At 39.5% G+C, this 16,882-nt stretch overlaps 1 protein-coding gene and 1 long non-coding RNA gene across 8 annotated transcripts; one reads left to right on the forward strand and one right to left on the reverse strand.

The window, feature by feature from the left end:
* Positions 1-9,394: 9,394 nt before the first annotated feature.
* LOC136117722 (uncharacterized) lies at positions 9,395-12,292 on the reverse strand. Of its 7 annotated transcripts, none has more exons than XR_011604470.1 (4): positions 11,179-12,292; positions 9,768-9,943; positions 9,612-9,701; positions 9,395-9,557 (listed from the first exon to the last, which is right to left on the reverse strand). It is a non-coding gene; the product is annotated as an uncharacterized lncRNA (long non-coding RNA). The 7 variants fall into 7 exon arrangements; XR_011604469.1 differs by having other exon boundaries at positions 9,768-9,980; XR_011604468.1 differs by having other exon boundaries at positions 11,056-12,292.
* mRpS5 (mitochondrial ribosomal protein S5) lies at positions 10,731-16,083 on the forward strand. Its single transcript, XM_070996993.1, has 2 exons — positions 10,731-10,939; positions 14,984-16,083. The coding sequence occupies exons 1-2, from the start codon at positions 10,798-10,800 to the stop codon at positions 16,063-16,065; spliced, it is 1,224 nt and encodes a 407-aa protein (XP_070853094.1). The 5' UTR covers positions 10,731-10,797; the 3' UTR covers positions 16,066-16,083.
* Positions 16,084-16,882: the final 799 nt, after the last annotated feature.

Consider the following 16,882-nt stretch of genomic DNA (forward strand, 5'->3'; position numbering starts at 1 on the left):
CCGTGTGGCTTTTGGTACTCGGGGTTCGGGCACGCCGCTCCGGGACCTCGCAAGTCGGATCCGTAGGGCTCTCCTGGATAATTCCACTCGAGACCGTACCGATCGACCGCTCTCCCTTCTGGCTTGTTATATTCGTGGTTCGGGCACGCCGCTCCGGGACCTCGCAAGTCGAATCCGTAGGGCTCTCCTGGACAATTCCACTCGAGACCTTACTGATCGACCGCTCTCCCTTCTGGCTTGTTATACTCTTTCCAGGCGTAACGCCAGGACTTTGTGGACAGGGTTAATCGACCGCCTTGACCTAGCCGTGTGATGCCCTCTGGATCTCAGCTACCTGCGTCTCAATTCGGAGATTCCTGGTATCCCAATCCCGAACGTCTCGACGTAGCAATCTCGCTCCTTGTAGGCTCCCACGGCGCTGCTTCTCTGGCGACTCGACTTGCTGCTGCTCCCTTGTAGGTTATCTGGTTGTTTGATTGTTCACTTTGGTATCTGAGTGATCTTGACGGTTTGACTCCTTGTGATCGACTGATCCAGCTGCCAGCGCTCTGCGGCCTTATATAGGGCCTCCGGGAACCGTTATTTCCCTTTTGCGCACGGCCCGCTGGATCTCTCCACTCTGGGTCCAAAGTCCGTGCCTCCTGGATGACCCACTTACCCTTTATGTACCGCTTCCAATAGATGTTCCGCCCACTGCTGCCGTTCCGCTGATTCCCGTGCCGCTTGTGGCACGCCTGTGTGCCGCTCCACTGCCGAGATGTGGCACTTCCTCTCCCGGTCCAAAGTTCACGGGAGAGTCCAAAGTCCAGAGGAGTTCCGTTATCCCCCTCTGCATACGGCACTCTTGCTCTGCCCGCGAAATCTCCATTCTCTCTCGATCTCCATCCTTGGTCTACAAACTCTCTCGCTCTCCATCCTTGGTCTCCAATCTCTCTCGCTCTCCTTCATTGGTCTCCAGACTCTCTCGTTCTCCCCGCCGCGCCGTTACTACGCGAATTCGCCGCGTATCTGGTAAGCGGCCGGCCATCTGCTGCTGCTTCTATTTGTGGGGAGTTATTCAACTCCTCACAGTACTAGATCGCCGTAATTTCGCTAGGGATACTAAGCTTGGTTGTAACTGCCTAAGACGATCTCGTCAAGGCAGGGATTGTAATTCTTCTAACACTTGCAGTCAGTGTCACGCTAAACATCACACGCTTGTTCCACCCGGAAGAGTCAAGATTGATTCCTTTGGCTTCAGCCCATATGTTTGCGGCTGAAGTAAATATAGTTCCTTCGATTGATCATGCTGCTGATATAAATGCTATAGCTGTCAGCCATTATACTGTGGAGCGAGCCAACAATCAAGCCTTATGGACACACCAAATGTAAGTTATTGCTCGATACTGGATCAACAATAACCATGGTAGCTGACTCGTTTATCCAAAGGATCGGAATTCCACGTACGCATGCTCGCATCTCGGTTGTTGGCTAAGATATTAACCCAGCAGGAGTTATCCGAGGTCGCGTTAGCTTCACCTTGCTTTTAAGAACCACGACTGCAACACTGGATGTTTCTGACCTGACTATGAGTTCTTTGAGTTCTTTGATTCCAGCTCAGCAGATCAAGTCCAGCGCTCCTATCTGGAACAAGATTCGCAGCTTACCGTTAGCTGACCCGACGTTTGGAGCAACAGGAAAAATCGAAGTTATCTTAGGCCCAGATCAACTGTGGAACATATATACTGGACATCGCCAAGAGTTTGAATACCCCATCGCACTACATATTAATTTTGGTTGGGTTATTACAGGCAGCTATAATGACTGTAACGAAGCGTCTACGCACGCATTAGTCCACCACGCTTACGACGATTTGTATTTCTTAGTTCGATCATTCATGGACATGGAGCAAGTGCATCCGAGCCAAGCAACGATTGACGCCTGCGATCCTGCAGAACAATATTTTCTTACAACGCATGGTCGCCGAGAAGATGGTGTATACATTGTTCAGTACCCATTCAAGGAACCCATTGGCTCTACGTTACTACTAGCTTTAAACCGCTTTGCCGCCTTTGAACTGAAATTTTGAAAATTCTCTGCACTCAAACAAAAGAATGTTGATTTCATGAAGGATTACTTGCAAAGAGCACTCATGGAAAAGTTTCCAAGGGTCATTCGCTTAATTCATGATTGTACAAAGCCCCACCTGTTCGATTCCGTCAGCAGCTATATGTATTTTGCGATGACATCGAATAGATGTTTAGAGGCATTTTGGTGTCAGAAGAAAACACGCAGTATTAACGAATAGTTTGGAGAAAGGAGGAGACCGCTACGCTGGATCATTATCGACTGCTGACAGTTTCAAATAACTTACCTTCATTACCGTTCATCGCCATTTGAGTCCTTAAGCAGCTCGCGAACGACTATGCCAAAGTGCATCCGAGCGTTGCTGTCGTTTTTAACAGAGATGCGTACGTTAGTTATATTCCCACTGGATGCGACAAAATTAAGGATCTCATTGCACTCAAAGATGATTTCATTTTGCTTCTAAGCAAAACTCAATTCAACCTTCGTAAGTGGAGCTCAAACTGTTACGCCCTATTGAAGTCTGTGCCAAAGGATATTTGTGAGTACCCTATTCCATGTGTTCACAGTAAAACTGCCAGAGAATTCTACTAGCGGTCCATTGCGAAAATTGCTGTGCCTCCTTTGAACTGAACCGTCGTTCAGGGGGGACGGTATGTTGAGAAATGGATCGGTCATTTACTTGGATTTCAATGTTATTATTACTTCTTATTATTTCCATATAATCGCACCTAGTTTAATACTCATCATTGTCTTGTTTTCTACATAAATGCTTTAAGCTCACACGCAAAGCCGAAAATGCAGTAGATGTGCATTCTTTTTTTGGTCCACGTTTTTCGGCAGTCATAAATGCACATTGTTGAATTTCACCCGCAACCGGTAATCGCAACCCGCTTAAAACCTATTGTAAAACCGCTTAATATTCAATAAAACCTCAAAAAACTATAAAAGCTATTAATACAGCCGATTTCATTCGAAAGCAAAAATGTTTGTAGTGCAGTGGGTACAATCCAGCCACCAAGAAGCACCCCTTTGTTATGTGCTAAACGACAAAAATATGCACAAATTGGAATTTAGCAAAGCTGTTTACCTTAAGACTGATAACGATAGGCGAAAAATCGATACAAACTATCGACGACTCGTGAGTTCAGGGAGTCGTGCAGCTTAGACAAGTCATGGAACTGGTTCCTTAAACCGGATAACTCCCAAATGAACCAAGGTTGAAATTCGAAAAGTTTGAGTGGTTTTTAAGCGAAGAGAGGCTTGAAAAATTGAAACAAGCAAGGGTGTTTAAAGGGCAAATATAGTTGGTCGCAGACGGTTCTGGTGGAAAAAAAAATATATAAGATTAGAAGTCAAGTTCCTACCCAGTGAGTGATAAAAAAAATCCTTGTTAATGTGAGTGGAGTTGAAATATAAATATTTATAGAATATTCCGTGAGGGAAAAGCCTGGATCAGGAAAATATACTGACGTAAGGAGAGACGAAGACCAGCCACCAGGAGGATATCTACATTTTCGACAAGAAAATTGGCCACTCATCCCAGGGTGGCCCCAGGTTTTTATTCGCCACGTATATTTGCCACCCAGAATTAGCAAAAGTTTCTCTAAAACTACAAGAGGCAAACAAATTCAACAAGCCGAAAATTCATACCAAAAAATTGAGACTGCTGTTATTGATTATGTAACCCGCCCAAATTAATTTATTCCGACTTATATCCATTTAAATTATTTATTTATTTAACCTATTTATTTACTATTGGAATATTGTTTATTGCTATTTATTTATTTATATATATATATATGTGTTCCCTGTAAAAGTTCGGTACCGTAGGAAGGATTATTAAATGTTAAAATTTAAGAGAAAATTGTGAATTATAACGTGAAAACGAAATGAAGTCGTGTGAGTAGAAATTCGTGTTGGGGGGTGAGATGAGTTAGGCGAGGTAGCACGATCCACCGAACAGGATTGGGAGATGTGTCCAAAGGATGTTGAAGGATACACTCATGGTTGGGAGGGACTCCAGGACCACAATAAGAGCTGTGTTGTCCAGTCCAGATGTTCGAGAAAAATCCGTCGTGAAATTGCCGTTCTCCGAGTTCGAATTTCCGTTTTGTTTTTGTTGTGTCTGCTGCGTAGACAACATTGTTGGTTGTTCCCCTCCCTGGGATGTTCGTTGACTAGCCGGCGTCTACCCTGCGCGAAAAGCAGGACACGACACCTTCAGTTTCAAAACAAAAGTTTTACTTGTGAATCACATTGTGAATCCCGTAAGACATGTCCTCTTGCACAAGTGAAGAACAAGTGACACTCAATGTACACATTTGTATGAGATGTCCGCATTTTTACAAGTGAAAATTCAAATGAAAATATTTCGAAGTCCCACGTGATTTCACTTGTTCCTTATACTAATTTTTCTTATGACCTGTCACGTGCCGATGACACGTCCCACATGAAATCACTTGTGGAAATCAGAACATTTTTGATGAGTTTTCACTTGTGAAATTACTTGCGGGTGACACGTCCCAAGTGAAATCACTTGTGAAATTCCGAATTTTTCCCATTTCCTATTTAAATATTGTTATTTACGTTTTCTGTTAAAGGACAATTATTGTTAGTAAGCCAAGTTTTATGTTACGTTAATTTGGTTTTTACATTGGACATCGCCTTTCTTAAATCTTTGCCGGGTCCTCCTAATCCTTGGCCAACGCTCCTGAAATAATGTTGGGTATATGTTTAAAAAATTAGTTTTATTTGTTTATTTGTATATTTACCTCTTAGAGCTGTGTTTTACCCTTTGCAGGATTTTTATTGGCACAAAACATTTCATCATCCACTTTCGACTAACGGAACCCATTAAATACCTTCAAAATTTTCGTACTTTAAACTAAGTTTAAAGCACAACATCCATCTTAAAATTTAATGTAGCACCTACCTGACTTTATTATATTAACTTAAAGAAACTATTAAAGTAACTCTGCTGCGCACAATTAAAATTTATGCATCCCTTTCAATCACTCAATCACTCAATGGACCAAGTCTTCTTCTCACCCCTTTACTTGATTTCTTTTGTTTTCTCTTCGCTGTTGGCGCGTGCCACTGCACCTATACCCTTTCTAAAGCGAAAAATATCCGACTATATTATTTTTACTTCTTGAGTAAAAAATACAATATGAATTATTATAAAATGTTAATACTAAAATGTTTTAAATACTTAAATTAGTTTTGACGGACTAAATTTCTATAACCTAACTAAAAAAATATTTCGTAATAATAATGTATAATACGTAAAAATAACATTATAAGTAAATTCAACTTATTTAATTTTACTATAATCAAATATTTTGAATATAAAACAATATTAGTTGTTTTTTTTCGAAATACAATAATGCTCCTAAAATATTAGGGCATCACATGTCGCTGCTCCATGAAAATTTTTCCGCCGAAATGGTAGTTGGAAGTCGAGCATAACGGAGAGACGCAAAAGAAATAACGGACTGGCCGATATTTGTCTCTAAGAGCACCGAGTGGAGGCAGATTATAAGACAAAGAAAGAGAGGGGACCTCCGAATATCTGCCTCTCTTTGTTGCACGATCGTTTTCGTAGGCAGGCTTCTACGCTGCCCCGACTTCCCTGCTGACGTCAGCAGTGTCACCGCGACCCTAGTGCAGAACTGAAGGGACGTTACAGTGTTCAAATTTAAATAAATGAGAATAAGATAAACATCAAGTAAGTACAATTGCATGTAATATACAAAACATTCGCAAAATCAAAAACAGTTGTTCCACTTTTATATGAAAACTTGTCGTTGAATAGCAGAGTGACAGCGGCAGTTCAGTCAAACAATATTTTTAATACTATTCCAAATACCATAAATACACAAAGAATACGAAGGCACATTTTACTTTTTTTCGAAGACTTATAAAAAGACATATGCAAATTATATCAATTTGACATGCACATACGGATGCATATAAACATTTGTAATTGATATATGTAATTTCGTATCTTATTGATATGAATTCGTGTCATATTGATATGAATTCGTATAATTACACCCGTTACTCGTAGAGTAAAAGTGTATACTAGATTCGTCGGAAAGTTTGTAAAAGGCAGAAGGAAGCGTTTCCGAACCCATAAAATATATATATATTCTTGATCACGACCACTAGCCGAGTCGATCTAGCCATGTCCGTCTGTCAGTCTGTCTGTCCGTCCGAATGAACGCTGAGATCTCGAAAACTATAAGAGCTAGGCTATTGAGATTTGGCATGCAGATTCCTAAGCTTCTTACGCAGCGCAAGTTTGTTTCAGCAGCGTGCCACGCCCACAAACCGTCCAAAGATGTGGCTCCTACAGTTTTGATGCTAGAATAAAAATTTTAACTGAAATGTATTGGTCATATCAATACCTATCGATTGACCTAAAAAAAAAGCCACGCACAATTTAACGCCCACAAACCGCCCACAAACTTCAAAAAATCGTAATTATGAACGCGGATATCTCGAAAGCTATCAAAGAAAGAGAAATGGGATCTCAGATTTAGATTCCGTAGCCCTGAACGCAGCGCAAGTTTGTTACGCAAATATGCCACGCCCACTTTAACGCCCACAAACCGACCAAGCCTGTGGCGCCCACAATTAAAGCTGAAATGTGTTGGTCTCGTCAATACCCAACAATTGATACAAAAAAAAGTTTGCCACGCCTACTCTAACGCGCATAACGCTTAAATCTGTTTATCGCCCACATAATATTGATATCACGGGTAGGTGGCGCATTTCAATCTCCATTTCCCTTTGTTCCTTCCTTGTTTTGAAATGAAAAAAGTGATATGTGAAAATTGAGGAGACAAAATCATACGGGTATTGTTCTGTTCTTTTCTCTGTGTTCCAGAGATTGAAATAGCTTTTCGCAACGCGATCCACTCCGCGACAGGAGAAGCGCTCTTCCTTACTATCTTCTGACATCACATGTTCCTGAACGGCTCCAACTACAAGTTAGCGAAGAAGTTAAGGTCCTTGTATGACCACGAGATGGCTGGGATGCAGACAGCGGACAAGCTCCAAGTGATCCAGAAAAGGTACGAAAGAATATAGAGACAGCATACGAGAGAATCAATGATCGTTCAATGACCCACTTTTGAGGGCAATATCTTTTTGCGGATCTTCTTGGAAACACCCTTCTAATAATCTAGCAGTGAAAGCCCGTAGGTTGGAAACATTTGGACAAGGGCAACAGTGGAAGGATCCCTCGGCGACCAGACACGCTATTACGTCGCCGCACGAATCATGTCGGTGAGTCCGTTCCGAGCAACACAGAATCCAGTTGCGATGCGACACCAGGATAACTGAATTTTATAAAACAATACTTTTGTCACTGTGCCACAACAAATTTTCAGACAAAATTTTGGTCATTAGCTTTGTCTGTGCGAGCGCCGCGTGCAATAAGATTATAAAACAATAGAAGAAAGGGAAATCTGCAAATATCTGACTTTCTTTCTTGCCTGTCTGTGCGAGATAAAAAAAAATGCGCCCGTTGCATGCATGTAGATGCATATATTTTGAATGCACCTAGATGCAACAAACTAAACACATTCTGAACGCACTCTTTTTTTTGAAATCTGAAATATATAAAGCAAATTGAATATTTTTTACGGCCCAAAGAATAAGAAATTTAATCTTTGGCGGTGTTCGTGCAGAAGCGGTGGGGAATTTAAAAATTAAAAATTGAAGAAAAACACCAAAAACGGCTAAAGGAGGTCAGTGCAGTTGAAAAAAGAGGTATAATCCAAGCTGTGGCCCATTATTGTGGGACTTGACCGACAGGAAGCAATACCACAACGGGGCAAATCCGCAGAATAGTTGAAGCGCAGGAGGAGACCCACTAGAGTATCCTAGTGGGAAGGAACATGGGAGTTCGCTCGATCTCCGACAAGCTCTCCATTGAGGACTCCACCTCCACCAATTACTTGACAGCTAAAGCGGCTTCTATAGGGAGGAGAAAAAAAGGTCGCCCGCTGAGGGACAGCTGGAGGAACCATCACCAGCCATTGTTGGCCAGCCTATTGGGACTCGGATCTGGACTACAGATGGCGCGGGAAAGATGGCGGAGCATACGCGGGACGAGAAGGAAGCCTTAAACTTCTAATTTACATAAATAAAAACATTCTATGAACATTTCATTTATTTTAATTTTTTTTTTGTGCACCAGCAACCATTTTTTTAAATGGTTCCAATTGATTTGTTTTCCGTTTGGCAACAATCCCAGCTGGTTGCCAGTAAGACCATGTAACATGCATTGCGGGTCACACTACAAAGAATAAGATTTTTCGACTAGTAAAACTCTTAGCCGATCTGAGTACTAGGCTTTAAATAGAGAATTGCTAAGGCCAAAAACAGCCGATTGGCATAAACAAATCGTAGCCGAAGGAAGAGGACGTAAAAATTTTGTTTTTCCGAATAAAAAGGAAAATAACGTAAAAATGTAGAGCAAGTTGAACATTAGCATGACAAACCTTTACAGCGCCAAGTGTTTTCATCATTGCTATTAATAAATTTATCAAGAAACTGTTTTGGGTCAACGGTAAAGCCACGAAAAATTCTCTAAATTAAAACGGCTTTGCTCCTGTTAATTATTTATAACACTTTTCTCACAAACGATTCTTTGACCATTTATGCTACAATTTTGACCAACTTCGGGAGACAGATGCGTCTTAAAATTGCTTATCCCTTAGATTGCTTAACTCATAATGACGCAAAATATAAGTTGTAAAAATGTATTTTTTTTGTCAATTAAACTATTTTTCGTATTAAATTTTACCTCTGACTCACATTTGCCATAAAAGACATTTTTCCACATATGGTTTAACTACCCTTCAGTTCAAAAAAAAAAGTTTCACTTGTGAATCACCTTGGGAATCACCTGAGACATGTCCTCGTGCACAAGTGAAGAACAAGTGACGCTCCATATAGAAAATTGTATGGGATGTCCGCATTTTCACAAGTGAAAATTCAAATGAAAATTTTTCGAAGTCCTACGAGATTTCACTTGTTCCTTATACTCATTTTTCGTATGGCCTGTCACGTGCCGGTGACACGTCCCAAGTGAATCACTTGGGAAAATCAGAAGTTTTCCTTGAGTTTTCACTTGTGAAATCACTTGCAAGGGACACGTCCCAAGTGAATCACTTGGGAAAATCAGAATTTTTCCTTGAGTTTTCACTTGTGAAATCACTTGCAAGGGACACGTCCCAAGTGAATCACTTGGGAAAATCAGAATTTTTCCTTGAGTTTTCAATTATAAAAATATAGAATTTAAAATACATACATATTTAATTTCATTTTAATTCATTTTAATTATATGGTATTATTTAGATTTTCAAAAATTGTACAATTATTGTTTCCGGTTTTTTGCTTCGTAAGCTTATTTTAAACGTTAGTCATCGCCGTTCTTAAACCTTTGTCCGGGTCCTCTGAATCCTTGGCCAACGCTCCTGAAAAAACATATGTTTAAAAAATGCGTTTTATTTGTTTAATTGTATATTTACCTTTTATAGCTGTGTTTAACCCTTTGCAGGGTTTTTATTGGATCAAAACATTTCGTCATCCACTTTCGGCTAACGGAACCCATTGAATACCTTCAATATTTACGTACATTAAACTAAGATCAATGCACAACATCTAAAACTTAACGTAGCACTTACCTGACTTTATTATATTAACTTAAAGAGACGTCTAAAGTAACTCTGCTGCGCACAATTAACATGGATGCTTCCCTTTCAATCACTCAATTAGAATGCACCAAGTCTTCTCACCCCTTTACTTGATTTCTTTTGTTTTCTCTTCGCTGTTGGCGCGTGCCACTGCACTTATACCCTTTCTAAGGCGAAATATATCCGACTATATAATTTGTACTTCTTAAGTAAGAAATACAATACGAATTTTTTAAAAATGTTAATACTAATACTACTAATGTTTTAAATATTGAAATCAATTTTAACGGACTAATTTTCTATAATTACACTAAAAAATATATTGTAATAAAAATGTATAATAAGTAAACAAACATTATAAGTAAATCCAAATTACTTAATTTTACTATAATCAAATAATTTACTTTTATAAAACAATATAAGTTGTATATTTTCGATACACAATAATGCTCCTAAAATATTAGGGCATTCACATGTCGCTGCTCGAGGAAAATTTTTCCGCTAGTCGCTAGCCGAACATAACGGAGATACGCAAAAAAAAATAACGGACCGGCCGAAATTTGTCTCTGCGAGCACGGAGTGCAGGCAGATTATAAGACAAGAAAGAGAGGGAAATATCCGAGTATCTGCCTCTCTTTGTTGCACGATCGTTTTCTTGGGCAGTCTTCTACGCTGCGCCGACTGCTCTGCTGACGTCAACAGCGGCACAGCGTTTTAGGCACAAAAAAAAAACAAAAAAAGCTTTTTGCCTTGAGCCATGTCACCGCGTCCCTACTGCAGAACTGAAGGGTATGGTTAAACTATATTAAAAGTTTTTGTCGGAATGCCTTATTACTAAAAATTCTCAAACGTTTCGCATGACTGGTGCTTGTGGGATTTGGGTATAACAGCATACTAAGTTTATTGTTAAAATGTTCCTTCTTTTACTGTTCCGAATTCGAGACTAATTGTAGCGCTAGCTTCTTTTAGTTAGGCCCGCTTATATTTTACCCTTGCGTGTTCTATAACTATATTGGGCAACATGAATCGAGCATCAATCGTGCAAGTTTTTTTTCCAGCTTTGAGATCGAAAATAATAAATTGTGGTCTAAATTCGATATTTTCTAAACAAAGTGTTATACCCAATTACCTTGGCTTACGTAATACAAGTTTTTTTAACAAACGTAAGTAAAATACATGAATAGATGATAAACTTAATTACTGGCACAGCAAGGATTTTCAATAAAATTGCCGGCTAAAATATCTCTTAAGTTCGGTATATCAACATGATAATATTTACATCGATCGGTTTTCCCGAGTCAAGTATGATTTAAATAGATCACATTTTTCTAATATAAGTAATGCAGTCTGAAACATGTGGTATTTCTTATATTCATATTTATTAGTTTGATAATACACGCACTATAAGTGAAATTATATTTCAATTACAGTGACACGTTCACTAGAATGATATGACCGCCGAAAGATTTTGGGAACAGAAAATGTCGGCGCAGCAAAGTATGCGGGCTTCCGATTTATTAAGCCTAGTACTCAGATCGGCTAAGAGTTTCACTAGTCGAAAAATCTTATTCTTTGTAGTGTGACCCAAGTTTTCAAAGTTCACCCGCAATGCATGTAGCATGGTCTTACTGTTAAGCAGCTGGATCCCGTTCCAAACGGAAAACAAATCAATTGGAGAAATTTAAAAAGGAGGAGTCTGCTGGTACACAAAGGAATTTAATTAAAAATAAATGGAATGTGCAACGAATAATTTCATTTATGTAAATTAGTAGTTTAAAGCTTCCTTTTCGTCCCACGTATGCTTCGCCACCTTTCCCGCTCCACCGCTGTACAGTTCCGAGTCCCAATAGGCATATTGGACCTTGAGGAAGTGGGAGAACGGGGTTGATCCGCTGATGCTGCAGGAAGTCGCACAGCATCCTGGCAGTGGCTGGCTATGGCTTCTCCAACTTTTCTTTAGCGGACGCCCTTTATTCCTCCTCCCTATAGAAGCCAGCGGGTCCTCCAGCTGTCTATGAAGAGATCGAAGTCCCACTCGGCATGTTCCTTCCCACTGGGATTCTCTAGTGGATCTCCTCCAGTACTTCAACTATTCTGGGAATTTGCCCCTTTTGTTGAATTGCTTGTTGTCGGTGAAATCCCACAATAAAGGGCATAAGCTTGGATTTGGCGTCCTATTTCATCTGCACTGACCTCCTGCAACCGATTTTGGGGTCTTCCTTCCATTTTTAATTTTTAGTTTCCACATCGCCTTTGCACAAAGACCGCCAAAGATTAAATTTCTTATTCTTTGGGCCGCGGCTAACGGCGTCCATCGAAAATTAACTCGTGAAATCTGGTATTTTTTCAGGTATTTCCTTAGCTCATCTGAGTACCGCGCTGAAAAACAGACCCGACGAAAAGCGTTAGCCGCTCACTGCCTCTCGCTCACTCCTATGGTTAGCTCTCGGTTTTCGTCGATCTGAGTACTAGGCTTTACATGCAAACTTCTCTAGACTGTTCTTAAAAGTAGTTTAAAAGACAATTTAAAAGCAATCGAAATATTACAAAAAAATTGTAATTTGTTCTTTAATTCCGCGGATTTAACACTAAATGAACTAATACCATTTGTTGCCTCTTTTCCCCGTTATTCCTTCGCCCCTTTTCACCGAAACTCGTTAACCCGTCACGTTTTAGCCCATTTCACCAATTGGCCTTGCTCCTTTGCAATACTACCCCTTTGACCCCTTGCTCAGTTCCTCTCTAATCATTTTTTTTAGCATGTTAGCATATCTTCGTTATTAAAACGAGTTAAATTATGTTATTATTGATGGAGACAGGTATAAAAATTGAATTGGAATCAAACTATGTTTAGCGTCTGTAAAAAAAAACATCCACAAATAAACACTCGCAAGTCAGGTGGCAAGGCCAATCGTAAGATTGGTCCCTAACAGGTTGTATCTTAATTTGGCGGCAATATAAATTAGTTTTCGCACTTTATTTTAACGACAGCAGTTTTTGAAATACTGAAATCAATGATTTTAGCCCGTCTGTCATCTTAACATCTGAGTATTATTAAATGCATGAATTAAATTTTACCCATTCAAGGTAACCCATTTTTTTAAAGTTACACTTAAGCTTTTTAACTTAATATTGACGGTTGTCATTTATGAAGTGCTTAAAGCAAAGAAGCCAGACGCACACTTATTTTCTGTCGATCTGTCATCTCTATAACCTAAGAAAAAAAAAATTTATTTATGTTGTCAGTGGTTGTCAGTGGCGTTTCAACTACCGAATATTTCGGGTAGTTTTTATACCCTTGCACAGGGTATTATGTTTTAGTCTGAAGTTTGCAACGCAGTGAAGGAGACGTTTCCGACCCCATAAAGTATATACTTTCTTGATCAGCATCACTAGACGAGTCGATCTAGCCATGTCCATCTGTCCGTCCGTATCTAACGAGTCTCTCAGTTTTAAAGCTATCGGGCTGAAACTTTCCCAAAAGTTTTCTTTCTTTTGCAAGTAGTATATAAGTCGGAACCAGCCGGATCGGACAGCTATGTATATCTTATAGCTCCGAAAGGAATAATCGGAAAAAAAATATATTTCTTTGGTGTTTATACACGTTACTCGTAGAGTAAAAGGGTATACTAGATTGGTCGGAAAGTATGTAACTGGCAGAAGACCCCATAAAGTATATATATTCTTGATCAGTATGACTAGCCGATTCGATCTAGCTATGGCCGTCTTTCCGTATAAACGCTGAGATCTCGGAATCTATAAGAGCTAGGCTATTGGGATTTGGCATGCAGGTTCCTGAGCTTCCTGCGCAGCGCAAGTTTGTTTCAGCAGGGGCCACGTCCACTCTAATGCCCACAAACTGCCCAAAAATGTGACTCCTACATTTTTAATGCTTGAATAAAAATTTTAACTGAAATGTATTGTTCTCATCAATACCTATCAATTCACCGAAAAATGTTTGCCACGCCCACTTTAACGCCTATAGACCGCCCATAATCTTCAAAAAATCGTACATATGAACGCAAATATCTCGGAAATTATCAAAGATGGAGAATAGAGAATTGATTCCGTAGCCTTGTACGCAGTGCAAGTTTGTTACGCGAATATGCCGCGCCCACTCTAACGCCCACAAACCGCTCAAACATGTGGCGCCCACAATTTTCATGCTAGATAAAAACTTTTAACTAAAATGTATTAGTCCCGGCAATACACATCGATTGCCCATAACGCCATACAAGAATTAGTCGTAGACTAACGGGAAAACAGAAAGACTTGAAGCACTGTTACGGGCACAAATATTAGGTCCTTGTACTGCCTTTTAGTCCTTTTCAACTCTGGGTAAACGATATTCCGTCTCTTTCATTTTCGCTGATGTGAATGCACTGCATATCTGAATGGAGAGAGGGGTAATGCATAGAGCCAGAAGCCCCCTCCCGCGCCCCTGTTTTTCAAAAATTTAAAGTTTACATTAACATGGTTTTAAGGTTATTGAAGAGATGGGGGAAGACAAAGAGGAAATTTTGCTTAAGTTCTTAATTATTCAGTAGAATAAGTTAGCCGCGCACGCTGCTCTCTCTTTGCGCCGGCAGTGCATTTCGCTTTACCAGACAATAAATGTATTTATGCATGTGTGTGTGAGTGTAAATAGTTGCAGTTCGAACTGCGCGGAAAGCCAAAAACGCTGCCGGCTCTCTTAGAGAGCAGAGTGCGCGGCTAACTTGTGTTGAAGAGCACTAGAAGGCGGTAAAAGGACCGAACATTTGTGCACGAAACAGCGCTGTAAATCTTTCTGTTTTCCCATTAGTCTACGGCTAAATCTCGTACGGAAAATCTCGTGTGCCTAATGTGATTTGCGAATCTTCCAAGCATATTCCAATTTTAAAACGGTTATCCTTACATTTTTACTTAGCATTGATCAATTTTTGATATAAAGGCTATGTAACAGGTATCTGATAGTTGACCCAGTCGATTAAACCGTTCTCTCTTGTTCATTTTATATTTAGCTTATGTGTTCAACTGTATCCGTCACTCGTCGAGTATATTTTATTCGTCGGAGTATGTAACAGTTAGAAGAAAGCGCTTTCGACCTTATAGGGTGTACCACTAGGACCACTAGTCATGTCCGCCCGTTCAAATGAATGCTAAGATCTCGAAAAATTCAAAAACTACTACTTCTTAAAATAAACATATGTTTCCTTTCTTTTTAGTTCCTGCTGAAGATATTTGGCGTGGAGTAACTGCGGTTAGTAATGCTGGAAAAAAAAGAGGTCGTGGAAAAGGAAGTGGAAAGAAAGTAGCAAAGGATCTAAACAAAGGACAAACTATCGGCTATGGAAAAAACAATCGTATATGGCCTGGATTAAATTCACCTATCATGCGTGGAAATGAACTTATTTACCAGCAGAAACTTGACGAAAACTTAGATAGAGAAACAGGAATATTAAAATTACGTGATACAATGGGAAATTTCAGGTTGATAAAGTTAAATCCAATAGATCGAGGTTGGTCTGGAAGTAAAATGCCTGGAAGAAGTATTGGACAGCCTGATACTGTTGGTGAGGAAGAGTTTACCTCATTTGATACACGAGTTTTGGAAAACAAAATTGTATTTATTATGAAAGGAAATATGGGTAGGAAACGTAGATATTCTGTCTTATCGGTAACGGGAAATGGTAAAGGCTTAGCCGGATTTGCTACTGCTAAAGCGCCAGAAGCTCGAACTGCTCTTCGAAAGTCGAAAAATCGAGCAGGACAAAAACTAATCAATGTAAGCCTCTGTGAAAACAGGACTATTTATCATGATTTTAGTACAGATTTTGGAAAAACGAAGATTTATTGTTTTCAAAAGCCTCATGGATACGGCTTAGTGTGCCATCGGGCAATACAAACAATTTGTAAAGTTATAGGTATAAAAGACTTATATGCCAAAATTGAGGGTTCTACAAACCTACAGCATATTGTAAAAGCATTTTTTATAGGTCTAATGACACAAAGGTCTTATCAAAATATTGCTAATGAAACTAATTTTAACATTGTTCAGAAGCAAAATACAAGAAATAGGCTAACTGAAGTAAAGGGAATTCCGTTTTTGAATTCAACTCAGGCGCAAAGTAATCAAGAAGTTGACTATATGCATTTTACATTGGGAAATAAAATAGTTTTAAAAAAAAATGGCGTTTTACCATTTTATGTCAATTCAAAAGGACACGATCTGCGTCGAATTAAATCAGAGCGATTTCGAAACCAACCAAAGGTTCGACTACACAAGTTAATAAATTCATATGCTTAAATAAAAAATGTATGTGTATGTTAATTTGTTTTATTTCTAATTTTACATTTTTAAAAGGTTTGTAAATATACTTAAACTGTAACAAATTCAAATGAACATGAATCTATATTAGAGTCAGTTGTGATGCATTTTTTTAAATACAGGTTAAAAAGTAGCAAAGCGAGATTGTAATGCGCCACATGGTTATGTGTGCGGCAGACAGATTTAAGCGTTATGGTCGTTAGAGTGGGCGTGGCAATTTCTTTTTTAGGTCAAATGATAGGTATTGACGGGACAAATACTTTTCAGCTACAAATTTTTTCTAGCATGAATATTGTGGGCACCACAGTTTTGGGCGGTTTGTGGGCGTGGCAAGCTATTTTGCGTCGGTAGGTATTGACGGTACTAATAGATTTCAGATAAAATTGTTTTTCTAGCGTGAAAATTGTGGGCGCCACAGGTTTGACCGGCTTGTGGGCGTGGCATATTCGCGTAACAAACTTGCGCTGCATGCAAGGCTACGGAATCTAAATCTGAGATCCCAAATCTCTTTTATAGTTTCCGAGATATCCACGTTCATATTTACGATAGGTATTGATAATAACAATACATTTAAGTTAAAATTTGTATTAAGCACTAAAATTGTAGGCGCCGCCGTTTTTGGAGCAGTTTTAGAGTAGGTGCGGCAGCCCGATGAAACAAACTTGCGCTGCGCAGGAATCTTTAGAGTCTGCTTTTGCAGCTTTTATAACTTTCGAGATCACAGCGTTCATACTGATAGATCGGCAAGGCTAGGTTGACTTGGCTAGTGATCCTGATCAAGAATACATACTCTTTA

This window comes from Drosophila suzukii, chromosome 3 (assembly GCF_043229965.1).
Source record: "Drosophila suzukii chromosome 3, CBGP_Dsuzu_IsoJpt1.0, whole genome shotgun sequence".
NCBI classification, from domain to species: domain Eukaryota; kingdom Metazoa; phylum Arthropoda; class Insecta; order Diptera; family Drosophilidae; genus Drosophila; species Drosophila suzukii.

Excerpts from the sequence above, each read along its gene's own strand:
- mRpS5 (XM_070996993.1), top strand. The coding sequence starts at position 10,798 with ATGAATCGAGCATCAATCGTGCAAGTTTTTTTTCCAGCTTTGAGATCG. Across the intron at positions 10,940-14,983 it reads TACAAGTTTTTTTAACAAAC|TTCCTGCTGAAGATATTTGG; the intron begins GTAAGTAAAATA and ends CTTTCTTTTTAG.